This window comes from Cheilinus undulatus, linkage group 15, assembly GCF_018320785.1.
Source record: "Cheilinus undulatus linkage group 15, ASM1832078v1, whole genome shotgun sequence".
NCBI classification, from domain to species: Eukaryota; Metazoa; Chordata; class Actinopteri; order Labriformes; family Labridae; genus Cheilinus; species Cheilinus undulatus.
In genome coordinates, this window is record NC_054879.1 from 23,046,988 (window position 1) to 23,074,449 (window position 27,462).

The 27,462-nt window shown below is 41.8% G+C and overlaps 1 protein-coding gene across 2 annotated transcripts; it reads left to right on the forward strand.

Moving 5' to 3' along the window:
• The first annotated feature begins 1,176 nt into the window (after positions 1 to 1,176).
• tnfsf11 (TNF superfamily member 11) lies at positions 1,177 to 27,462 on the forward strand. Of its 2 annotated transcripts, none has more exons than XM_041807308.1 (4): positions 1,177 to 1,583; positions 6,644 to 6,679; positions 21,037 to 21,163; positions 21,934 to 27,462. In XM_041807308.1, exons 1-4 carry the CDS (start codon positions 1,383 to 1,385, stop codon positions 22,377 to 22,379), a joined length of 810 nt encoding a protein of 269 aa, XP_041663242.1. In that variant the 5' UTR covers positions 1,177 to 1,382; the 3' UTR covers positions 22,380 to 27,462. The 2 variants fall into 2 exon arrangements, with proteins under 2 accessions (XP_041663242.1, XP_041663244.1); XM_041807310.1 differs by having other exon boundaries at positions 21,937 to 27,462.

Here is a 27,462-nt window from a genome sequence, read left to right on the forward strand (position 1 = left end):
TGGACAGTACTTTGCATGTCATTTTCTACTGGAAGGGCACCCTATGGAGCACTTTATTGTTTTTTTTTCCAATGGAAGAGCAACCTTAAAGGCACTTAATCATGTTTTCCCAATGGAAAAGTATCTAAGATGGCACTTTATCATGTCCTATCCTCAGGTAGAGCACCCTTAAGGGCACTTTACATTGTTTTGTCCATAGAAAGGGTACCTTAGGGGGCACTTTATCACATCTTGTCCAACAGAGGTGCAACTCGAAGGCACTTGATAACATTTTCTTCGCTTGAAGGGTACATTAGGGGTCACATTATGATATTTTTCCCCTTGGAAGGCCTTGAAAGCACTCAGCTAAGCTATGTCCACTTAGCACGTTTTGACCACTGAAGGCCCAACCTAGATAGCGCTTTATCATTTAGTATCCGAGGGGCACCCTGGAGGGCACTTTACATTGATTTATCCACTGGAGGGGCACCCTAGGAGGCACTTGATCACATTTTATCCACTGGGAGACATCTGAAGGGGGACTTGATCATGTTTTGTTCAATGGGAGGGCATCCCTAAGGCCACTCAACCGAGTTTTGTCCACTAGCAAGGCACCCTTGAGAGCAACTTATCACATTTTTTCCACTGGAAGGGCAGCCTAGGTGCACTTCTTTATGCTCTATCCTCAGGGTGGGCACCCTGTAGGGCAATTTGCATTGCTTTATCCACTAAAAGGGCACCTCAGTGGGCACTTCATCACATGTAAGGGCATGTAGAGGGGAACTTTCATGGCACTTTATCCAACAAAAGGGCACCAGTGGGGGCAGACTATCAACTTTCCTCCCCTCTCTACCAGTGTCTTGATTTAAATGTGACATTTTTTCTAATCTACTGAGTTAAACTCTACAATGGCAAGGTACACGGACTATTTAGTTTACATGTGGAAGTTCTTCTGCATCATTTGTGACGCCTGTCTGAAATCAACTTGTTTTGGGCGTGATAATTAAAAGTTTTTTGTTATTTCACTCCATCGCATTACTGCAGGGCTGAAACTTTTGTGCGCTATGTGGGTGTGTGTGAGTGTGTGTGTCATTGGGGGTGTGGACGCACAGAAGGGGTGGATCACGTGACTGCATGTTTCGGTAAAGAGCTCGTGGTGCCATAAAGAGCTCACTATACCTGCCGTGCACTCAGGTCGATCCGGTTCAGGTCTTTCCCGTCTTCCATCTCTCATTTCTTGCTCGTCTGCCAGATTCATTCCGAAGGATCCTTCTGATTGGCTGCAGCTCCTCCAGCCCACCCACCTCTGGTTATAGGACTCTTTACAGTTTCTGAGTGTTTCCTTCCTCTCTCCGAGTTTGTCTGGATCTCTCAACGGGGTTGAACACTCTCACAGCGGCATCATGGCAGCTTCTCACGGCGAGTACCGAGGCTACCTGCGGAACACCGTTGACATGGAGGCCGGACAGCAGCGCTTCCACACGGTGCACAGCTCGGAGCCCACGTATCGACCCCTCCTGTTCGGGACCCTCGCTGTTATGGGTTTGCTTCAGGTGGCTTCCAGCGTGGCCATCTTATTACATCTGACAGGTTATCTGCAAGAGGTAAGAGGCTCCGTGTCACACTGCGTAGGTTTACTCAGTGATCACCCTGCAGGATTACAAAAGCTCTGGTTCTGTGCGTAAATATTTATGTCCAAATGCAGCCAACAGTTCTCTTAGGCAAGATAGCACAGCGACGTTTGCGCAATTTTATAATGCCATAAACTGTCAGACGAGTTCTGTTGCTCTGTATAAAGTTGGCGGCTGTCTCAGAAGTACAGTAGGAGGATTCTTCAGTGACACAGATCTGCTGACATTTCCTGCACTCTCTGAAGGCGCTGCGCTTTGGCGGCAGGCACTTAAAACATGTACGGTGGCCCTAAAGGTCAACTGCAAAAGCAGTTAACGAACATAAAAATACTTAATGAAACAGAAAATAGTTTCATATGTAAGTAATATTGCAAGAACCTAAAAGATTAACTGAAGAAGATGAACCATTACATGGCAAGCTAAAACATGTATGGAGGCCCTAAAGGTCAACTGCAAAAATGTTTGATGAATGTAAAAATACCTCATGACACAGAATTAATTGCTTAAGTACAATTACTTTTAATAAAATGCGAAAAGATGAACTGAAACAGAAGAACCATGGTATGACAAGCAAAAACATGAATGGCAGCCATAAAGGGTAACTGCAGAAACATTTAGAGCACATAAAAATATTTCTAAAGCGAAGAAAAAAGTGCAGCATGCAAATAGATTCATTAAAACAAAAACATTACATGGCAAGCTTAAACATGTACTGTGGTCCTGGTGATGAAATGCAAAGGCATTTAATGGACATAAAAGTTCTACCACAACAGAAGAAAATGATGAGCAAAAATATTAAAGAAATGCACAATGATTTCACAAATTTACCACAACAAAAGAACCATTACATGACCAGAAAGAACATGTCCAGTGGCCCTTAAGGTAAGTTGTAAAGGCAGTTCATAAACATAAATATATCAAAGAAATATAAAAAAAAACTAAAGTCAACAAACATTTTATAAAATGCAAAAACAATTGATAAATCAAAACAAAAATGACAAGTTAGCGAGCAAGTGTGAGAATATTTAATGCAACATAAAAATACTGTGAAATGCAGGAAAATGTCATGATATCCAAAAATAATTTGCAAAACAAGAAAACTTTTAATGCAGTTTTTGCACTGTATGTACACAGTCCATTCCATGATATATTCTTGCATTCAATTGAATGTATTTGCAGTTGACCTTAAGGGCCACTGTACAACCGTCTCCACCTTGCTGTAAAAAGGAACCGTCTCCCTGATAGCGATCTCTAAAAGCTGTGAAGAAATTTTCCAAAGCGCAGTCGTTTCAGCAGAGATTTTTCCAGGAGCTGCAGCTCGTTTGAAGATAACATCTCTGAAGCTCTGCTGCAAATCCTCCATGTGTCAGTCGTGCAAAGATGTCTTGTTTGCGAAACACATATGTTTTCACTTGAGGGCCGCTGGGCTGCTCTTAGTCTTGTTTACATGCCATCCGGGCTTAGATTTGTAATTTATATGTGTCAGAAGCTGTAAACGTTGGAGCAGAAGCAGAGCTTCGAGGCAGAGTTCATGGAAGTTGTGACATGTTGCAAAAGTCTGAGATAAAATCAAAATGCCCCTTCATGGTCGATTTATTTTCACGTCAGGTTCGCTGAGTGTTTGTGATCTTGTAGAATAACATTTACATTCTGCCACGGCTGTTTTTCTTACTGGATAGTGGTTCTGGAGTCGAATAATTGTCATGTTTGAACAAGCCAAGAGAGCAGACCGCATCCCGGCTCCGTCAGGATGCTCTGAGGTCACCTGGGGAGCATCTGTCTCTCTCTCTTTCTCTCTGTCTCTGTCTTTGTGTTTGTGTGTTAAATTTCTCTGGCTTGTTTTTGGCATAAACATGCTGTGGTGTGGTAGTAGCTTGTTATGTTACTGGACGAGAGCCAGAGGGGGAAAAGAAAGAACAGGGAGGTAGGAGACGGAGGAAAAACCCCAGTGAGATGAACCCAAAATGCCTGTGATCGTTTTTGTTCCCTAAAGCTTGTGACGTTTCTGATTGTGTGATGAGAGGGATGTAGGAGGGATCCTCTGTGATGCTCTTTTGTCAGTACGAGTTGTTTCTGGATTAAAACACTGCCTCCTCCTCATGTTGACAGCTGCATCTGGTAGCATTTTTAGTGTGAGTCAGAAGTTTTGTGTGGATCAGAGTTTGGCAGCAGACCATCATCTGCCCTCAACACCTGTAAGAGCTTCCTGGAGATGAGGAGCAGAGCTGGAATCTGCACAGCAGTGTGCTGCACAGGAATGTGCTGATCAGGGAGAGATTTGAAGAACGCTGCTCTGATTTCACTATGACGAGGAACTGTATGTTTTTATGTCATGTGTCTTTGTGCAGCCAGCTCCATGCATGCATGAAGAAAAAAAAACACTAGCCAAAATGTCGCTGCAACCAACAATATCAGGTCTTAAGCTGGCTTTACATTGATACAGTCTCTTTAATACTTATAAACCAGGGCTCAAAACACAAACCAGACCAGCAACATATAAGCAAACCACACAGTTTTTGGAGTTGGAATAAATGGTTCCAAGCTTTATTGAACATGTTAAATCAAAAATGCAGACGAGGAAAAATGGGCATAAAGAACTAAAAGGGGCTGTCTGCACCAGTCAAAGAGAACTAAAGGAGAAATAACATGGAGCTTCAACTAAGCAGTGAGCTGGAGGACCTCCACATCCTCCCCAAGATTTACCTAAACAAATAAAAAACAAAAAATTTGTAAATAAAAGCACTCAGAATGGAACTACTGTAAACCTACAGCCCACAATAAATAAGAAAACCCAGCAGTGTAGATGATTTTAAGTCAGAGTTTGGGCCCAGTTTGGCCGTATTGGAGGAGGCTTGGTCCCTATTTGAGGCTTGTTTCAAACAGTTGTTTAAATAATCCTCAAATGTGTGGTTTCACAATGATTTTTTTTTTTTTACTGTTCCCAAAGAATTTGGGGCCTCTGCCTCTAGTCTGGAATCATACATACAAAGATGATTGATACTAAAAATTCCAAATGAGACTGCCTCTGACAGAAAACCAGTGATGGCCATTGGGAGCAAGCAGACTGGGAAGCAATACCAGCTGCATGATCAAAGTGTTTCCCACACACTGGCAAAGACCACTCTAGTGTACTTAAGCCAATCAAGTATATTTGGAAAAAATAATCATTTATGCATTTATTTTTAGATGGGAACAGTGGATAGGGTTGAAAACAGGGATGAGAGAGTGAAGTGTGGAGAAACATGCGGGAAAGGAGCATTAGGCTGGACTTAAGCACAGGATGCGACTGGGGATGCATGTTTTTATCGGCATGATATTAGTATCAGGACATATGAACGTTTCTGCCAATAGCTACAGCAGATATATCAGCCATACATACAGGCAGTATAACTCAGCTTCTCTCTGTACTCAAGACACTTTATATCCAAAATCTTGCATCCTAGGTGTGACCTAACAGCTTAAAAAATGCTGTCCTTTTTGTTTTTTTTATTTGTATAGTCACCGTCTGCCTGCAAAAGAGAGACATTTTATAGTGCATTTATATTGTAAATACACCAAAGTGCAGTGTCTCATGTGAAAAACTAAGCATTACATTAAATTTTTCTGCAGCTTCTGTTGGTATCATCCTATTTTTTTGCACTTTCAGATGATTGTTGCAATATGCTACCTCATCAACAATCTCTCACACATGCAACTCACCTACTATGAATGCGGGATGTAGAATTAAACATTTTGAAAGGCTAGTGATGTTATATAAACGTTTTGATACAACCTACTGCTGATAAATGCAGCATTCTGTCAGTCTGTGGGAAAATCTGTTGCATGCTTTTACAGCTCACAAACAATGAACAAAAACCGAGCTATCCTGCTTTCAGCCACAATTTTGCATGTATTCTTTACTTGTTTTTAGTTTTTTGCTGCTGAACAGGGACAGCACGTTAATTAATCACCTTCCATGTTTGTTTTGCTTCTGCGGTCATGTTTTATCATGCATATCTGTGAGATCTCGTGTCTGTGAATTCTCCACTGTAAAACTGTTCCTTCAAACAGCAGGTGTGGGGTCCCATGGTCTTGTTGTATTGTTAAATGCTGTGGTTCTCAGCTGTTGGGTCGGGACCCAAAAGTGGGTTGCAGAGCCCTTTCTGAGTGGGTTACAAATACATGCCTGGAAAGGAGCGTTTTTAAACATGCTTGTTTGCTCTGTCTCATTGTTTGGTCACATGTTGTGGCCTATCTGAGGTCCTACCTGCCCATTTTTCATTATATGATTATGTTTGGTTGAAAAAAAGGTATAGAAATTTGGGTTACAGTTTCTTATTCAGGAGTTGGTGGAAGGTTCTGAGGCTGGACCAGCTGACAACCACAGCTCTAGTGTGTGCAGTCGGATGATTATATCGCTGAAAAGTGGTTAAACTGTCCTTGTATTTGTTGTCCCTCATGGTTAAGATTTGATATCGTCTAATGTTTAGCCATGTTTAAGTGCACAGAAGTAGGCATCTGAAAAGTGTATAAATTTGAAGTTTCTATAATCTTCCCAGACATCTAGTGTGAACTGGGCTTGGCTTTATCTTGGTATGTTTAACATAATTAAACTATGATCCTATTAGGGAAAGCCACTTTTCTCCAGGATTGAAAGATGGTTCAAACAGGTAATTTATTCCTTGATAATATTTTTTTCAAAAGGGTATTTCAGTCAGTGCTCTACTACATTTTTGCTTATGCTAAAAGAAACCATCAGCTTTGATATCCTGCATGCATTTAAACTTTTTCAATTCAGATTAGCAGAGACATTTAAGAGTCTTCAGCTCAGTAAATGAGAACAAATGTCCTGTCCTGAGACCACTCTGACTCTTTGCCTGCAGCAGAGGAATGCAGGCTGACATGTGGAAAATAACTCCCACACACAGACCCAAAGTGAATCTGTGCTCGTCTTCCTGCAGCTTTGTTTTCCTCCCTCACACACCTGTTGCTGAAAGTGCTCATTAAATGGTTTCTGACCTCTCTGACCGCTGCTCCTGTGTTTGTGTCTGCAGGTAGATTTGTCCACAGCACCGCATCGACCCATCGAGGTGAGTTTGACCCCGGGTTAACCCCATCAGCACACACAACCTTCAGACCAGAGCACCGTCCATTTTAGAGGAGAAGATTTTTACTGATTTTGCTTCTTCATAGTACACTTTTAACATGTGAGGTGCATGAAAATATTAAGGGATATAATGCATTTTTCTTTGGACAATGTCAGGACTGTAATGGTCTATATGGAAAGCAGTTCTCTCTACTGATAAAGGCAAATATATTTGAATATTTTCCACATTTATAAAACATTTCTTTCACAACGATTTTTTTTCCTCTTTATTTACAAACTAACTGTACTTTAAAAAATATTTTAGGAATTTAGGGATAGGCAACCACTAGGCCAACTGCACCCACATAGTATTTTCAAGTCAAAAGATGGCCTTTCAGGTTCAAATGACCATGACTAGAATGCTACCTGTAACACATGCTAACACGTAATAGAAATTACCAGTGATGTTCCTATGGGGCTATTCCCGTATCTGGTAAATGCCCATTTAATTTGCATTTAACCAACTAGTCTAAAGTGGAGAAAATACTTTGAAAACAGTCAAATGTATCACAGGGTCATTGTGTCTGTGGGTTTATGATGTGAGGCCAGTGTGCAGGGAAGAGTGTGTTAGCAGGTTACTTAGCCAGCGTTCGCTCCTCTTTTTTTTTTTTTTTTTTTTTTTTTTAAGATTTGTTTTTGGGCCTTTTCATGCCTTTATTTGATAGAGGAAGGACAGTGGATAGATTTGGAAACAGGGAAGAGAGTGGGGAGAGACATGCGCTAAAGGGCCACAGGCCGGATTCGAACCCAGGCCCGCGTACATGGGTAGCGCCTTAAACCACTCGACCATCTGCACTCCCTTCATTCTGTTTTCTAATTATAAATATTGCCGTATCATGTCCTTCCTACAACATGCTAACCGCTAATTCTCATGTTAACGTCCGGTGAAGAGCCAGGGAAAGCTAAGGCAGACAGGAAGTGGCCATTACCAGCTACAGTGGCTACTAGTGATTTGTTTAGCTTTTTTTTTCCAGCACTTTATTCTATTATCATCATTACTCTGTTAATATAGTAATACCTTTTTCTGTCTGTGCTGTATTATGGTTCTAATGCAGTTTTGCTCCAAAATAAACACATTTCATTTTAAAACCACATCAGTGTCACGCTATCTGACATTTTAGGTGCACTGCTAGCTACTGTGTCAGCTGCAGATTGAAACAACTCGTTGTAGCATCGTCTCTTGCAGATAAGTCCACCACTGCTCCCTAATGTCTCATTTCTTGTTAAAAACTCACAGACAGCTCAGTGGAGGAGTCAGAAGTCATCTGGACATTGTGATATCAAACATTTGTTTGTGAATTGACTGCCCTAATAATAAACAATGTGTCCAAATCTAAATCATATAACCATATTGTTAAAATACACAGCCCTTACACACTTACTGTACATGTGGGATTATTCTCAATGACTGCTGGACTCATGGTTTATTAAATGGTTTTCCTGACTGAAGCTGTTAGTGTCTACAGGTAGCTGACAGATTTTAAGTTTGCTGTTATACTTCTGTGACATGTTGTCAAAAATGGAAGCTGTGGTGAAACAAAGTTTGCCAAAAATAATTTTTGAGATGCCAGCAGCTCAAAAATGGCTCTAAAGCATACAAGGTATTTCCCTCCTGTCACAGTGAGGGGGGAGTGTTTCTGCATGCAGTAATGTGGTTGTGTTTTTAAAGGAGAAGAGTCAAAGCGGGACAAAATAAATACGATTTTAATCTGCAGCTCTGCGCTGGCATTAGTCATGATTTCCCCCTGGGTGTGTTTGAGCACATACCACAGCTTCTGTTCAACCAAACACCGAGCTCCAGGTGGTCACAGTGTTTCAAACGGGCTGATGAGAGGTCAGACCACAGTGGAAAAACACCTCACGGTCTTTGAAAATGAACTATCATTCAGCGTTTTTCCACAGCTCTGATTATTTTCTCACTGACGATGAGAACAGAGCAGCAGGGCTGGACCAAGAATCATACCTCTGTGTTTTTTAGCTGGAATGTGATAGAGGATATGTCCATGACTGTTTTTTTTCCCTATAAAAGATATAAAAAGGTTTTCCTTATACTAGATTTAAACTTTGATTTGATTCTAGTAAAAAAAAAAAAAAAAAAACCATTTTGAAACCTTCTTGATACCACTGCATCAAAAAAGAGGTCTTAGACACCTAATATTAGGCATTTAATATATAAATGCTCCAAAAATAAATCAAATATTCCCCTTTCAGATTTATTTAAAAATAAAGCTGGAGGAGAAGACACACGTTTGGAGCCAAAGTAGTGCACATTGTGATGAATTAATCTTATAGATTATCATTAAAATAAAATGCCGATACTGATGATCAGCCAAATGCCAAACATTGGCTTTAATAATTGGTCAGGCTTATAATCCTCTACCCCTAGTCCGAATTGCACAAATACGTTGGCTACATTTGGAAAAGAGGGTGCATCTGTCAGGGAGTTAAAGTTTCCTCCTGATATGCAGGAGTTTGTCTGCAGTGTTTGATGATTAAGACCAATAAATTGCCCAATGTTTGTTGTGGAGGATATCTATTATTGTTGCTGCGATATCTAACAGCTCAGTGGTTCCTAAACATTATTCCTTGGAGCCCCCAAGGAGCTTAAATCCCTTAAAAAAGGCCAGTACAGGACTTTCTCACCAAAATACATTTGTATAAACTACAAAACAAGTGATTTGTCATGATTATGGTTAATATGAACGAAGCAGACTTGACAACTTCAAAGCAGGCAAAGCCTCACGGCCCCTCTTGGAACTTTGGTACCCCCACTCTGGTGGGGAACTAATAAAATGGGTATTAAAAAATAAGATAAATGAAATATTTCCCTATTTCCCCAAGCCTTTTTTCTTTGGTCCTTTCTGTTTACAACCTTTAAGTAAGTATTAGGCCCGATGTCTATTTGTACAACCCAACGATAGCTTAGGGCAAGAGACATTGACCCAGTCTCAACACCCTTTCCACTTCCACTTAGCCCTACCACTATGGTTTGTGTGTTCACATCTCGGGATAGGATGCCTCTGTTCTTGTAGGAATGGAGACCCATAGAGCCAGTCCAGTGACTCTCACTTATTCCCAGGATGTCCAGGTGGTTCTCTTCATCTCACTCAGGACATTTGCTGTCTTGGAGGTCTCACTCATGGTTTGGACATTCCATGCTCCAATGCAGATCTTGGTTTTAGGCCTTAGCAAACCCTCTTTTGCACTCCTGGCTTTCTTTAAGCTTTCTTCAATAGTGGTCATACTGCCACCCAGATAGGATGACGGTGAGGGTGTGCTAGGGCTACAAGGCTCTTCATTCAGGGATTTTTACAGAGGCACTATCCAAACCAAGTGTTACAGGAAATCTCTTGTGCAGATCATTGGCACATCTTTGTTTCAACGCATTATGGTCCTTTTGTCATCCAGTTTGTCTACGTAAATGCGGTAAAGAGCTAGTGAGGAAGTATCAGGAACTTGAAGGGTCAACATTGGGGTACATTTGGCCACTACCCATTGTTACTCTGTACCAGGAAGGTGTGGTGCTCTTTAAACTGAGCGCTAGGGTAAGAGTTAAAATTGGGACTGAGCTGTAATGTTTCTGTGTTGTCTGCTGGTCCATATGGACCTTTATTGTGAGCATGATTTCTTAAGAATACTTCAAGGCATTTTCTTCAATCTTTGCACTAATAGCCAATCTGACTTAAAGTAAACTGTCTGCATTTTGGAGGAGTTCAAAGGTCATTGACCTAAATCATTGTGAGCAAAACATTTCAAGAATGCATTGAGGGATTTCTGTTAAATTTAGTTCAACCCTACATTGGGATTTCATGGTGAACTGATTAGATTTTGGAGGTCAGAGGTAATTAATTTATTCTTCCATTGGTACCCCAAACTAGCTCTGAAAACCAAAGTTTATATAAAAATCCACTTAAACTATTAGAGAAACTAGATTTCTATCAACCCCAATTTCACAAAACCCACCCCAGTCTATCTTCTTGACCCTCCACTGTACTGTACCTTACCCATATGCCTTAAGCAGGCATTTAACCACCAGGAAGTAGTCCCAGTTTAACCCTTTTTCTCATTTAAAAGTCATTGATATGTCCTAAAAACTTGATTTTTTTCCAGCCCTGAAGAGCAGCATGCAGCATCCTTGTTTGTGAGTCACTCTCTGGCGTCAGTGGTTGTTCCTCCGATGATCAGCAGTAGCATGAGGGAGTTGTAAAATGAGAATTCTTAATTGCTGAAGTCATATTTTTCTCTAATCCCTGTTTGGAAGTTGCCTCCCCGTTTTTGGCACAGATTTTGCCGAGCAGAGGCAAAATCCATCCAGGAAGTAAAACAACAGTGAATGAAAACGCTGCTCTGCCTCGCTGGTGTTTAGTTTCCCATTCTGCTTTAATTTCCTTTGAAATGTTGTATTTGTGTTTGCCCTGGGAATCCCTGGTGGAGTTCTTACACAAACCACCCAGCCTGATGTTGGACTGATGAGCACATTGTGTCGTTCCCCTCGGCTGTTTCCCATGGAGCTCGGGGAGACATGCTGGGAGCTTTATGAGGTGTCTGGGTGACAGGTCCACTTGGCCCACACTGTGTTGTGTTAGGGTCAACGCTCAGACCGCCGCTGACAGTTCAGAGGATTTGTAAGAGAGCGGGCCTCAGGCGGCCGCTGTCAACTTTGATGTGAGGCAGGATGTACAGGCCAGGCCGCTCCGCTGGGCCGGTGCTGTGGTCAGTACGATGTCGGGAGTGGTGAGAACAGGACTGTGATTCAGACTGGGCTCATGACCCGAGTGTTTACAGTCTGTGGAGATCTGTGTGAGAAGGAGGTCTGATTGATGGAACACAAAGAGACAAACTGCTTTGGTGGCCGAGCCGTGAGTGAGAGGACTTTTGTTCTGCTGTAGCATCCTAGAAACCACTCATCAGCATAATGGAGACGTTGACTGATGAATGTGGTGCCTAGTTAGAGGGCTGAGTTGAAGCCTGCATACTCTGTGGAATTCAAGGAGTGAGTATGTGAAATCAAGTCAGCCATAGCCACACGTTTATGTTGAGGAAGACAATCATCCTTCATGTAGCCGCGAACAATCAAGCCCATTAATTCTGCATCACACCGCAGTAGGGCTGGGAAATATATCCAGTTTATAGGGCCTTGTCACATTAGACATGATTGTTTTGTACCATGAGCACACTTGTGGCAAAAGTTGGTCTGCAAGTACGCCAAGAAGGAGGAGCAACATTGATAACCACTTGGGTTGTCATTTGTTTATGCTGTGTGCATGCAGTGCAGTCCATCCTGCAGGCTGCTATGGAAGTTTTTATTATATTTGAGACACCTGCAATGACCGTCTTGCTGCTTCTACATCTACCTTGCAGCTCAGGGGATGAAATGGGGCCATGCTGCATGGATATTACAGTTTTTTGAAGAGACAGGACACGTTTAGAATTGCATTTATACGTTGACTCACTGACAAGTACTGTGCTCCAGCACAACTGAGTTCACATTTCCTGCAGACCATGCCCGAGACCACCTCCACAAGTGGACTGAGGCACCATGCCCAAGTTTGGCATGTTTGTGTCCACACTGACTAGACTATTGGGTCAAGTATACTTGCATCCAGGCCTGAGACTCTCATAAGAAACCCCCCTTTATATATATTAGGGCTTATAAAAGATCTGATATTTTAACAGTTCATCGTAAAATTTCTGTACTGCCTTTAAAAAAAACAACAACATTAAAAATTCCACTGTTTTTTTCATAGTTGATTTTTCTTTTGTCTTAAACTAAGCATTATTGACTTCCTGTTTGGATACAAACCTTCTTTTATCGGTACGTCAATGATTATGCCATCTACTAGTACTTAACCACAGAAAAAGGAACTTGTCATGGATCAAAAAGGTAAGAAGAGAATCATATAAAGGTAAATATTTGACAACACAAGGTTCAGATGACTTCTGACTTGTCCATTGTCTGTGAGTTTTTGAAGTCAAATGAGACGTGAAGGAGCAGTGGAGGACTTAATTAACATCACTGTGGCTGCAGAGAGGCGCTGATGTGGATTAACCAAAGTATGACGATAAAACATAAAACTAAAAATTTAGAAAAAGTCAATGAACTAATTGTCAATCTTGATTAATCTAAATCACTGTGATTAATCTTTACAACCCTGTGCTGGAAAGTCACACTCACAGGCAAGGGATAAACATTTTATTTATTTATTTAACCTTTATTTAACCAGGTTGTTCCCATTGAGATTAAAAACCTCTTTTTCAAGGGAGACCTGGCCAAGACAGGCAGCAGCAAAAAAAAAAACAAAAAAAAAAAGAAACCCAAAATTACTGACGGAAATACTAAACAAAACAATACAAAACATGAGGCTCAATGACCTTGAGCTTTGACATACATCCTCAAAAAATGAATTGGTTAATTCTTCTGTGATAGGAAATATGTGCAAAGTTTGAAGAAGACCCTTCAGAGAGTTCTTGAGATATTGGGTTGAAAAGAATGGCCTAGACCACTGGTTCCCAACCCCTTGGGAGGGCGCCAAAGATTTCAGGGGGAATGCGAGACTTTTCATGCTCTGGGGTTGTCAAAAAAAGGTTTACATATATGAACTAAAATCAATGTAACTTAATTACTGGATAGTACTTAAAGGTCTCTTGGTAGTGACAAATATGTAGTGGCCTCTTTTAGTTATGACTGAAGACAGTTAATGTTGATGCTAATCTTTGACAGCAGTGCATTATTCTTTTCCATGTTGGTAAAGGGGGTGTTCGCCTTTGTTCTATATAAGTGGGGTGTTCAGAGGAAAATGGTGGGGAATCTCAGGACTAGACAGATAAATAGACAACCTGTAAAGCAGGGATGGCACGATTACCTGTTTTCACGATTAATTGCGATATTAAACTTTACAATTAGTCAATCGTAATGTTTCCTAAATACCGTCAATTTCCAGAAAAGATTATGCCAGGGATCAAAACCCCGGTCTAAAAGGACCTGGGTCTGTGTTTTGAAATACCCAAAATCAATAACGTTTCAGCTTACTGATACTGCTGTTGAGTCTCACAGGCTCTGTAATGAATTAAGATAAGACTGGTGTAAAAACATACATCAGTTCTTTCAAAGGGAACATAAACTAGAAGTGTCATGCATCACATCAAAGAATAATGTACCTTAAACTGTCGGCTTGAGGAAGAAAGACGCTGCCTGTAAGTCGCATGTTATCATAACAGGCTAATATCCCTCACTTCAGCTGCTTCAGGACAGTTTTCTTCTTCAGCTGCTTAGATAAATCCTGATAAATGCTCCAAAACTTTGAGACAGTCCTGTTTGTTAACAATATTAATCCAGTGTAGAAATTTGCGGTGGAATTGGCAGAATTGAAGTTATTAGCAAACTTTACGAGCTGAAGATGGAAAATGGGGTGCGTTCAGGTAACATCAGTAAATTAGACAACTGTATTATATATGTTATGATGTGTTCAAATGCCACATAAAAATGGGAAAATTTAGTTTCTGACGAGAAACTTTAATAAATACAGTTGTGAATATGTAGAATATGTTTATATTTGAGGGATATAAAATAGATGTGACTGACTGAATTATAGCTTTTTAACTCAAACACTACTCAGCTAAGACCACTCGAGTGGTCCATCCAAATGGGATTGTTATCATTTTTCTTGTAATTTTTGGTCAGTTTACATTGTTGATATATTATTTTGTTATGAGAGCATCCTAGGATGGAAATAAATTAAAATACAAGACCTATAAGGAGTGTTAATGTGATTTTGCTTATTCATGGTAGTGTGAAATTAATGAATGCAAAAATAATCGTGATAATTGTAAAATTGCAATTATTTCTCTGGCAATATTCGCACCAAGAAAATCTGTAATCGTGACATCCCTACTGTAAACATAACGTCTCCAGCCCCAAAAACTCAAATGATACATATGCCTGATACCACTGCAACAAAATAAGAAAACCAAGACATCCAATAGGTTCTTTGCAGATGATGTCAAGCAGCAGTAGAGAACTCCTGTAGGTGGGCAAGTAGTAACTTCTGCATAGAGAAAAATTACCATTTTTAATTCTTGAGGTCCTTTTGTGTCCCCAAAGTGGTGAAATAATCAGTCCAGTTCTGTCCTGGTTTTGCCCATTAAACTCTTATCTTACCCGTGTTTCCTCAGCTGATGTCAGTCCAGTCTCACTCGTTGCGACTGTAAGCCAGTCTCATTTTAGAGATCCAGGTCAGTTTGCTCACCTCAGCAGAGCTGGTTGTTTGACTACCAAGTGGCTCTTCGTTTGGTACCAGTTAGGTTTTTAAAATATAGATTAATAATGTCAGATGTAGGAGAAGAAACTGGCACTCACATGGGTGCTAGCTACATCCACCAACATTAAAGAGCTGTTTAGTAGAAAAGGCTAGCCTCTTAGCTCTGTACAAGACTCCTCTTGAGCTCTGTACTAGACTCCATCAGATGCTCCTGCAGCCTTGCAGGAAGGTTGTAGCAGCTCTCACAATAAGTGGGTTCCTCACCACACCCAGTCTTTCTGACTTTTCCTCAATGTCCTGCAAATACTGGCCGAAATCAGTGCAGAGTTTGGACAGATGTGCTTGCACCAGTTTGACCACTGGACCCCTGGCAACATCAGTGGTGGTAGGATGGGCATCAAGTAGTGGGAAACAGCTCACATCTCCCTCATCCCATTTCCTCTCCCACAGTTTAAGCTTTTTTGTGAATCCTTTAACTTTGTCATACATTTTCAGGATGTGTGACTCCTTCCCCTAAAGTAATAGGTTGAGCTTGTTAAGTTTGGTAAACACATCAGCGAGACACTCCAGGCGTGCACACACTTGGCATCCTCAAACACCACAGCAAGAGGAAGCAGATGCTCCGTCAAAAACACAAAAACTTCACTGAGAAGTTCATAAAGTCTCAGCAGCGTTTTACCACAAGACAGCCAGCGGATGTCTGTGTGAAGCAATATCTGTTCGTGCTCTGTGCTGCTCTCATGACAAAGAGTTTCAGTCTGTGATTCAATGGCCAGGATTGAATGAAATTTACAGTCTTCACAGCATCATTCATAACATCACTTAAGTCAGCACTCATTCTCTTACTAGCCAGTGCCTCACGATGAATAATACAATGCATCCATTTAATGTCGGGATTTACCTTTTTTACGTGTCCAAACAGTCCCTTCACACTTCCCGTCATCGCAGCCGCGCCATCAGTACAGATGTGGCTGCAGGTTTTCTACTGCAGATCATGTTCTTTGAAAAAGCTGTCTATAACCTGAAACATTTCTTCCCCGGTTGTCTTTCCTGGCAGCCTTTTGCAAAATAAAATCTGCTTGTTTATGTCTGACACATCTTTGTAACGAACGAAGGCCAGGAGCTGAGCATCTCCACTCACATCTGTCATTTCATCCAGCTGCAAAGCGAACTGACCGGCTTGTTTTATTTTGTTCACCACTTGTTCAATAATATTAACTGACATATCATCAATCCGACGAGACACGGTGTTGTTCGACAGGGGAACTTTCTTGAGTGAGTCGGCTGCTTTCTTGTCAATCATAATTTCAGCCATAACAGTCGCTGCAGGGAGAATGAGCTCTTCAACAACTGAGTGAGGCTTTTTTGATTTAGCCACAAGCAGAGATACAGCGTAAGACGCCTCCAGTGCTTTGCTTTACACACGTGTGGCTTTCATTATTACAGTCTGACCTGACTTAAACTCTGACAGCTTTCGTTTGTAAAATTCCTCAGTTTTACCGACACTTCCCGAGTGTTTGGTGCTCTGGTGTCGCTGTAAATGGGCTGGCTTCATTGAGTTATATGCCAGAACTTCACCGCAATAGAAGCACTGAGGCTGCGGTGGGTCCGCAGACGTAGAGGTGAATCCATGTAAAATGTAGTTTTCACTGTACTGCCTTGGTTTAGGTTTGGCCTCTTTCTTGCGTTTCTCGGTGGGCTCCTCTCCCTCTCCTGAATCCAGAGCAACTGGACGTTTCAGCCATTTATCAATATTTGCCTGCAGGTACGTGCTGTTTGGGTTTTGGCAAGGCTGTGCCACAGGTTATTGTCTCCCCAGGGAAACTAGTTGTCGTGCACACATACCATTTTATTGACGGGCTTATGACTGAGAATATTTACTTATCATCTTGGAAATAAATTATTAAATGTTTCCACGTACCCCCTGCAATGTGCTCACGTACCCCTGGTTGGGAATCACTGGTCTAGACGACACAGGTCTGTAGGACTGAGTCATTTGTGATATTGATCCCCTCTATGCCAGGTAAATCAGTGAAACTGTAGGAAAAACACTTTTATGTAAAGTGTAGGAATCATGCTAAATGTATAAATCTTCACTGGCATCATTTGCACTGGTGTGAAAACCCTTGCTCCTTGCCAGTTCTAACCCATTTTTACCTAATTTTGGAACTTTATTTTTGTTGCATGATATCAGAAAGGTTTTAAAATGGTTTCATTTTTTTTAATATCAAAGTTTATAGTTCTAGTATTGTGACTTTTTTTTAGGAAATAAAATACTGAAATAGCGGTCATTCATGATAATTCAGCTGAAATATATCAAAGTATGATGTTTGGCCCACATCATCTAGCCCTACCCTGTAGATCAGGAAGCTTCTAGGCTGCTTGCTTTTTTGTCTAAATGTTCTGTTCTCTCTGGTTAAAGCACTATGGCGCAATATCACCACAAATCAAGACAGATCCCAGACTGCAGAGCCACTTAAGAGAGCGATCAGAATTACTCTTCAGCCCTGGCAGGACGATGTTTACCCCCATCTCATTCCAGCGAATTAGTTTCAGAGCACAGACAGCTAATTTTAGTTTGAGGAGTAAATACTTGACAGAATTATTAGCACAGTGCAGGTGCAGGATTGCAACATGTCACTAATGGTGTTGTTTGGTTCTGTGGAAGAGTTTATTTGCAGTGTTATGGCTTAGAGACACTGTGTGTGGTTCTTCGGTCGGTTTGTTTAAAATTTCTTTCCATTACAACACTTTCCATTTCACTTTCTCTACGCTGCTGCCTCAAAGTAATGATAAGAGATCTGAGTGATGAATTTATAACCATAAAACATGTTTAAACATCCTGTGAATGTAATAAGATCAGTGTACTGTTAACATTTTTCAAATGGCATGACATATCAACATTTAAATGTATCACATTCATGATTCATTGGAAGTGTTTCCCCCCTACTGGCGACAGTCCACATTGTACCCACTTTCTCACCCTATGACAGCGTTTCCCCCAAACAGGATAAACCATGTAAATAATGGAGTGATGGGTATATCAACACATTTTTTTTCAATGTCTTCAAAACAGCTAACCTGACAACACCAGAAAGACTTTTTTACAGTGACATGCCATGGGATCTATTTCACATCGATCTGGATGACCCCTTATAGATGGTGTTTAGGAGAAGTATCATTTTTAAAAGGAATCTTGGAGCATGATTAGGCAAATGTTCTGTCTGTAACATCCATCACGGGCCAATCAGAGCAATAAAACATGATGTAGTTAGCCTGTGCCGCCACTGAGGACTAAATAACATAATATGAGATTGACAGTACAGTGTTATACAAAGACCCATGTATAACAATACAGAAGGTTGCTGAATGACTTTGCTTGAGACTGACCAGGGTTAAGTGACCATTACAGTAAAACTGTATAAAGTGGTAAAGTGCATAAGGCAGTTGGTAAAGTGCTGATGAATTGCACATGATTATAAATGTGCTAGATGCAATTGCATATTTGCCCTTGGCCTGTTTGTTTAAAGTAGTGGTATGATTGCACATAGCCCCACTGTACATAGTTTGCATATCTAGGTATGTTTATGCATGCATTATTGCATGGGGATAGCATACATAAGTGTGTCTATGTATGTAATATTACACAATTAGCATACATATACACATGAATGCATGGAGGTAATGAAATGGTTAGACATGGTCACAATTCCAGAGTCCTGAAATGGTATAAATGATAACAGTGATGAAATTTCCCCACAGTTATCACATCATTCATATTTTAATTATGATGATATTGCACTTTAATATCACAGTAATGAATGTCCAGACAGCATGCTATGTAGGTTTGATTACTTAGTTGAATGGGGGGAGGGAGGAGACATCGCTGTCTCTTCTCTGCTCTTTCTCTGGTACTGACTGTTGGAGTTCAGAGACATGGACAAGACAAGTAGGCCTAAAGAGCACTTTAGCAGAAGGCTAATTCATTCATAAGCTCAAAACACATTGGCATTATGAATCAAATTAAACCCACATTGAGTAGCCCACCTTAGACCGTCAGCTTGAAAAAAAAAAAAAAAAAAATTCAGACCATGGAAATAGTACTCAAAGACTTTGGCTGCTCCTCATCTGCTCAGAAATTTCATGAAAAACACTTAAACTTTGGAGCAGCTTCTGTTAGTTTAAAGAGGTAGTGAACGCTTTAACATTTTTTTTCATCTGTACACTGAGGTAATTTACTGAACTATAATAAAACACATCAGTGTTGGTGTTATAGCTGAAATTTGCACCAAAGTGATAAAAATCAGGATTTTACGGCTTTTAATTAGCTCAAACGGACATCTGCCTTGAAAAATCTTTTCTGAAAAGGTGGGGCTTATGTGACAAACTCTATATAAAAGGTAGAGCGTTACTGCCTCTAACTGACATTCCCATTCAGAGACCAAGCCCATTCTTTCCCGCACTGCTTCGGCTCTGAGAGCTCCGGCTGTAGTAACGCAGCTGCTGGAGCAAACGACCCGAACAGGTAGTGCTCAGGACCACCACGGTCCACCACGACACTATAGCCTGCGTCAGGGGACTCTAGAGGGGAAAACTCCTCCCCTTTAAAAGATTGCTATGAGGCAGCAGTGCTGTGGGACTCTGTCTGTGTCTCTCTATGACAAGGGGACATCACTGTCACTCCCACCTCAACTGGAAAACCCCGTCCTTTCCCCTCCCTCCTCTCAGTACCAAATTGTTCACTTTCTGGGCATTTTTTTTAATTAAGGGGAGGGTGAAGTTAGCTCTGAGCCGGGGTTCACTTACACTTTAAAATATTTATCCAATGTTGAAATCGCTAGAATAGAATTTAACTAGCTTACTTAACGAGCTGACCAATGGTTATGTTATGAGGTATTCAAGGACAATACGAAAAAATAATTACATGAATGTAGCCTAAACAAAATGTCAAGTGGGAAACACAACTCTCTCATGAGACTGACTTTGACATTAAACCATTCGTTTGCACCAGCCATGAGAAAATAACATTAAGCCTTGGAACACTGTCCGCTTCATGCCTGAAATAGCAATCATTTTTGCTGAGAATTAGCCTTTTTTCCAGTTTTTGATGCTCAAAATGTCTTTTGGGAGGCACCCTCTTACTACTGGTGCCTTACTTTGTTTTAATAATCAAGGGGCAAGTTTTTATATACCCCAACCCCCACCCCCAGCTGGCTACTTTTTATACAGGCTGAATACTGCATAAATGCCTGTGGAAAGCCCTGATTTAATTAGCTGTAAGGAGCAAATTTTTGATGGACTAGGGTTATTAGAGTTTTTGACTGATCCTACTGAGTGACTCTTTTTTTAACCTGTTGTTTCAGCTCTGAATGCTGCTCTGGATTGCTTTAAGTCTTTGTATTGTAAACAGCATTGCATTACCAAAAAAAGGCATTTTCACCATCTCTGAGACCTCCAGTGTGTAAGATTGTCGTAGAGTTGGAAAACAAAACATTCGATTTCTTTCATCTCATGCCAGATGTGTAAGAGAGTTGGCAGCTCCAGCAGAGAAACTGTTTACTTGCTTGGAAACCATGTTTTCTCTGAGTGTATATGCTCTGTCTTGCCTGAGGACGACAGGCTGTGGATGATGGCGCCTTGAATAGAGTCAACTCCTCGACAGCTGAATGCAGTCCAGAAACTCTTAGTGCCAAATCTGAGAGAGGAGCAATCTGTCTGAAAGGTTACACTCACCAGGAGGTTTTGCTGTCGCAGCCGCCAGCCTGAAGAACAACCAAAATAAGACGTTAGCAGTTCGTGTACGCTGTATTTAAAGATAAACATTTGATTCAACACAGGCAGACAGTTATTTAAAGTGACAGCAAAGCCAAGAGGTGGTGAAACATGTCAGAGTCTTGTAGGTGCTCTACTAGAAAGTTGTCTGATACTGAGTGACCTCTCAGAATAAACAACACTAACACATACAGCCTCCAAAAGAAAAATCAGTCATATTTTTATCTTTCATTTGCTGTTTCACTAATAAAACTTTCTTGTATTTCTGCAGGAAGTGCAGACGGAGCCAGTGCTGAATGCTCTGAGAGACACGAGGAAAAACAGACGGTGTAAATCTTCTAAGGAGAGCCTGCCGTCAGCTCATCTACCAATCAAAACGCACCAAGAGTACTCGAAGAGTGAGTCAAGATGAATTATCATGTTCTCAAAGGACTACATACAATTATCTGTCAATGTGGCTTCAGGTGATTTTTCTTTGGGAGAACTAACTAGCTTGGGAGAAGCTAGTTTGTTTTCCTAAAATCAGACCAAAGTGTTTGCAAATTGGAGATTTTGGTTGCACTCAGTAAAAAGTTGCACCGCCCAATCCAGTCCTTATGAAGAGATTAGATATTTGCAAGGTAAAAAATTGAGAACTAGTTTAAAGATATGTTATATAATAGTGCCACTATTGCACTTTGTAGAAGTAACTGGAAAAACTTTTAATTTTGGAAAATGCTAATTTTTTTTGAAAGCAGTACTGTAAAATCATCAGGTTTCATATTTTTTTATTCTGCTTAATATTTGTATCTTTGCAATATTTGCAAGTTGAATCATTAAACACTGATGGATTATATATGAATTGCAACAGCAATATTGTCCACTATAATTGCAGTTGCAATTGCATATTATTACCAAATCGTGCAGCATGATTTCTTTCAAGTGGAGTAGATTTCAGAAAGTTCTGGACTCAGTTAAGAATGTTTTAATTACAACTGCTATGCACACTGACAGGCAAAAAGACTACAACTGCAGTAATAAATGCCAGGCCAGTGGTAGACTTGCAAATTTGTGATGTGACAACACATTCATAGCACCATAGCATTAACAGAATGCAACTGAACAGTTATGATGAAAAGCTAAAGGGCTAACCAGAACCTGTTATTTTCTGCTTCTCTGTTTTTCCAAGAAGAGGGTGAGAAGAAGGCCATCACTATTGACTGGGAAGAAGTGCACGCATACCGCCACAAGATGGGCTACCAGAAAGGGAAACTGTTGGTGATGGAGTCCGGTTTCTACTACGTTTACGCCAAGACGTGCTTCCGTTACTACACTTTAACGCCAGAGGACAGCAGTGGCCAGGTTGGCACGCCGCCGGTGGACGTTAGCAACACTCAGCTCATCCAGTACGTCTACCATGAAAGCATCAAACAGAACAGCAAAGCAGTGCTGCTGATGAAGGCAGGCAGCACCATGCGCTGGAACAACATGAGTTATAACATGTACTGTGCCCAGCAGGGCCGGGGGGTGCGGCTGGAAGAGGGGGATGCCCTGTTTGTCAATGTGTCCAACGCTTGGATGTTGGACCCTGAGGGAGAAGGGACGTATTTTGGGGCCATAAAGTTAGGCAACTAAAAGTAAAAGACACGGGGAGCGGACATGCTACTGAACATTTAATATGCCAAAGAACCACTGATTTATGATGTCCATTTGTCAAAAAAAGTGTTTTTTATATTGTACATGTCTAATTTTTTATTTTGTTCTTCACCAAACAGCCTTGGAGACAAATGGAAAAGGAAGTCACCTTTTAAAACGTTTTAGGCACTTAAACCCCGAAAGTGAGACACACAGCTCTCAACTTACTAGCACTGGACTATTTTTAGACTTTTTTATGGCTTTTTTAAACATCTTTTCATTCTTTGTATTGGAACTTTTCAATACATTCCAGTTCAGACTTCACCAGTAGGACTTTAGCGTAGACATGTGTTTATGCACTTACTAACAAACCATAAAGGGAGACACTGAGGAAGCAAGTTTGCTGGCAGTAAGCATCAGTGAGAAAGGATTTATCAATGCTGAATGTTGGAAAAAAATGTCCAGAAAGAACACTGTAGTGGACAGAGCATCTGCTTGTGCTTAGCAGATAATCAGAGAATAATAAAGTCCCAGGTTTGAAGTGAATGCACAAATGTTTTCCTGAAAGATTTTGCAAGTGTGAACAAGGCGAGCAATGAGGCGTCCTTACAGTAAGTAACTCAACAGTATGATTTGAAAAAGGCAGTAAAATTGGGACCCCGCAAAATTTCGAAGGCACCATTTTTCACAGAATGCAATGATCTTCAACATAGATTTTGTATTTTTAGAATACAAAGCAGGTCGAAAAGAAGGTCAAATGCTCCACATCTTCACTTTTCTGCCTTAAGTCTGGTGTACACTGTGCGATTCCAAGATTCCAGAATTGGATTATGATCCAATTTTTGAGGCATACATACAACTAATTTTGGAGTCAGTCTAAATTTTAGCTTGATAGTGCAGCATTTGCTGTTCAGCTGAGGGCCCAATAACAATCACAGCTCAATTAGCAACTCCCATGCAATCCTGGCATGCCTTAAATCGTGGCCAATGGTTGCAAACACAGTGAGTGCAGAATCATGATCTGATCTAGCAGCTTCATCTTGGCAACTGCTGAATTGAAAGGAGTGTCTGTTTGACACATTTTTCCCTCTGATCACCAAAGATATGAGCTGGAAATATCAGCAGCTCCATATGACAGGGAATACCTTTCAATCTGACATATAAGACGCTATTCATTATCTGAAATTTTGGCTGATCTGAGAGTGTCCTTTGTGAGCAATATACCAGAATAAAATGCTGACCTGCACTGTCATGACCACAAGTGCAGCTGCCATCATCAGACCTTGAATGAGTCCCGACTATGTAAAAAAATAGCCTGCATTCATTGTGTATTTCAAGCAGATGCTGCAATGCTCACAACCTGCTACAATTTAGTGACACAGACCAAGCATTAGGTTAGGCGCCACTCTATATCATCTTCTTTCCGACATGGGATTATAATGGTGCATCTAAATTAAATGGTGGTATACTTTAAAGTCCCCCCGATGGCTGCCACCTTATCGTGGTGGGGGGGTTTGAGTGCATCCCCAGTTACTGAAGCTGGCTTTTGGAACATGGAACGTCACCTCTCTGGTGGCGAAGGAACCTGAGCTGGTGCAAGAGGTTGAGAGACACCGTCTAGATATAGTCGGGCTCACCTCAATGCATAGCTCGGGTTCTGGAACCAACCTACTCGAGAGGGGTTGGACTCTCTTCTTTGCTGGAGTTGCTTCGAATGAGAGGCAGAGCTTCAACCACATCCCGAGGATGGCGGGGGACATAGAGTTTGAGTGGACACTGTTTCACACCGCCATTGCTGAGGTGGCTGTCATAAGTTGCAGGTGCAAGGTTGCTGGTGCTTGTCATGGCGGTAATCCCCGAACCTGTTGGTGGACACCAGAGGTGAAGGGTGCCGTCAAGCTGAAGAAGGAGTCCTACAGGGCATGGTTCACTTGTGGGACTCCTGAAGCAGCTGACAATTACCGGCAGACCAAGTGCCATGCGGCTTCGGCAGTTGCTGATGCAAAAACTCGGATGTGGGAGGCCATGGAACAGGACTTTCAGTCGGCCTCAAAGAAATTCTGTCAAACTGTCTGGCGGCTTAGGAGGGGAAAGCGACTCTCTGTCTGCACTGTTTACAGTGGGGATGTGGAGCTCCTGACCTTGGCTGAGAGTGTAGTTGGGCGGTGGAAGGAATACTTCGAGGATCTCCTCAATCCCACCGACATGCATTCCGTGGAGGAAGCAGAGCCGGAGGACTCAGGGGTGGGCTCACTCATCAATGGGGTTGAAGTCATTGAGGCAGTTTAACAGCTCCGCAGCGGCAGGGCCCCAAGGATGGATGAGATTTGCCCAGAGTTCCTTAAGGCTCTGAATGTTGTAGGGCTGTCCTGGTTGACACACCTCTACAACATTGCATGGACATCGGGAGACATGCCTCTGGAGTGGCAGACTGGGGTGGTTGTCCCCCTTTTGCTCCAACTACAGGGGATCACACTCCTCAGCCTCCCTGGTAAAGTCTACTTCAGGGTGCTGGAGAGGAGAGTCCTGCTGTTGGTCGAACCTCAGATTCAGGAGGAACAATGCTGTTTTCGTCCTGGCCGTGGAACACTGGACCAACTCTATACCCTTGCGAGGGTGCTGAAGGGAGCATGGGAGTTTGCCCAACCAGTTCACATGTACTTTGTTGATCTGGAAAAGGCTTATGACTGTGTTCCCCGAGGTGTCTTTTGGGGGGTGCTCCGGGAATATGGTGTTGATGGCCTGTTGTTACTGGCTATTTGATCTCTGTATTGTTTGAGCGAGAGTCTGGTTCGCATTGCCGGCAGTAAGTCGAACTCGTTCCCATTTAGGGTTGGACTCCACCAGGACTGCCCTTTGTCACCTGTTCTGTGGTGGAGGGTGTCAGGTTTGGTAGCCTTAGGATTCCGTCTCTGCTTTTTGCAGATGATGTGGTCCTGTTGGCCTCATCGAACACTGACCTACAGCTCGCTCTGGGACGGTTTGCAACAATGAGGTGTAAGTATGAGGTGGTTAGGAAGTGAATTAGCACCTCTAAGTCTGAGGTCATGGTTTTCAGCCGGAAAAGGGTGGACTGCCCACTCCGGGTCGGAGGAGAGTCACTGCCCCAAGTGGAGGAGTTCAAGTATCTCGGGGTCTCGTTCACGAGTCAGGGAAAGACGGAGCGGGAGATTGACAGACGGATCGGTTCAGCATCTGCAGTGATGAGGGCGTTATACCGGTCTGTTGTGGTGAAGAGAGAGCTGAGCCAGAAGGCAAAGCTCTCAATTTACCGGTTGATCTACGTTCCAGTTCTCACCTATGGTCATGGGCTGTGGGTACTGACCAAAAGAACAAGATCGTGAATACAAGCGGCTGAAATGAGCTTTCTCCGCAGGGTGTCTGGGCTCAACCTTAGAGATAGGGCCAGGAGCTCGGACATCTGGGAGAGACTCAAAGTAGAGCCGCTGCTTCCTCGCGTTGAGAAGAGCCAGATGAGGTGGTTCGGGTATCTTGTAAGGATGCCTCCCGGACGTCTTCCTGGGAAGGTGTTTGGGGCATGTCCATCTGGGAGGAGACCCAAGGGCAGACCCAGGACACGTTGGAGAGATTACATCTCTCAGATGGCCTGGGAATGCCTCAGTATCCTCCCAGAGGAGCTGGTGGAAGTGGCTTGGGAGAGGAGCGTCTGAGTTTCTCTGCTGAGACTGCTGCCCCCGTGACCCGGGCCCGGATAAGCGGAAGAAGATGGATGGATGGATACTTTAAAGTAAATAAAGTTTGTAAAGTACTTGTTTGTAGTAAGTAGCAAGTAATCAGAGGAGGTTGGCAGAGCGTCTTGCAAGCTTTGGGTTTTTACTTAACAACTACGAACACAACCGTGTGTTGAGAACTCAATGAGAGTATTATAGTCAGCTGGACTCTAATGTCAGTTCTCATCTTTATCTCTAAAGCTGACTGGTTGCCAGATTCCTTGTCTGTCATCAGGTGGATTCATCTTGCAAAGCTACGAGCTGATAAGCTTGTTCCTGGTTAGGGAATGACCAGATTAGTCAGCGTTAAGGACAAAGAGGCAGCAGCTGTAGGTGTGGTTTAGTTGAAGTAACTTCAAGCTTGTAAACAATGGCAGCGGTGGAAATGTACATTTCTTTATTCAGAGATGAGCAAAGAACTGCACTGAAAGCTTTCTTGGTGGAAAAGATGAACTGGCTCCACTGATAGCAAAAAATCACGTTGGCATGATAAAGACTGCCTTTCACATTGGCGGTGCACGGCTACTACATCATATTTATTACAGGCCAATGACAGCGACAAACATGACAGAACATTTTATCCAATCACCCTCAAAGTTTTATTTCAAAAGGTTCAATCAGTATTTGTTTGTATAGTGCCAATTCATAACCAAAGTTATCTCAAGACACTTTACAAAGAGGGCAGGTCAAGACCACACCCTCCATTGTGACCTATTATAATAGACCATTAGTATAAGGAAGGCGCAAGTTGTGCTTTGTAAATGACTCAGTTGCACTTTCCTCCATGACTTCTGAACCATTGCACAGTGTACACCCGGCCTTAATAAAACCCTGCAAGTGGCCTGCTTCATTGAAGGCAAATTACACGACAATGTCATTGAAAACTGCAGTGTAAATGACACGTGTTTGTTATTTTTATGACAATCAACAGGCGATGCAGATAGCTGGACTGTCTGACCATAAATGGCATGAATTGTCGTCTTTAACCAGAGAAACCAAATTGAGTTTGGTTCATCTTTAACTTAAATCGTTTGTTTTTCATTTGGCTCTTCACTGAGGTAAATGGGAATATGCACTAAATATTTATTTATTAGCCAAAGAAGTACAGAGTGAGGTCACTGTTGGAGTGACCTTTTGGCTGTAGAAATCATTTATATTTTGTGTCTGTATGACATTCATAACGCAGCACATAGAGGAAATAGTAGACACGCTTTTTGTTATTCAAACACAGGGGCTTCTTTTTTAATTCCATATTTATGTATCTTGATTTTGACAATTCTGTGTGCACTTGCCTAGCCAAAAGCAATATGGATATATTGTTTCTTCTGTAAGATTGTAGCATACCTGTAAGA

Coding starts and splice junctions, on each gene's coding strand:
- tnfsf11 (XM_041807308.1), top strand. CDS start 1,383: ATGGCAGCTTCTCACGGCGAGTACCGAGGCTACCTGCGGAACACCGTT. Junction 1,584..6,643: donor TGACAGGTTATCTGCAAGAG/GTAAGAGGCTCC, acceptor TTGTGTCTGCAG/GTAGATTTGTCCACAGCACC. Junction 6,680..21,036: donor CACCGCATCGACCCATCGAG/GTGAGTTTGACC, acceptor GTATTTCTGCAG/GAAGTGCAGACGGAGCCAGT.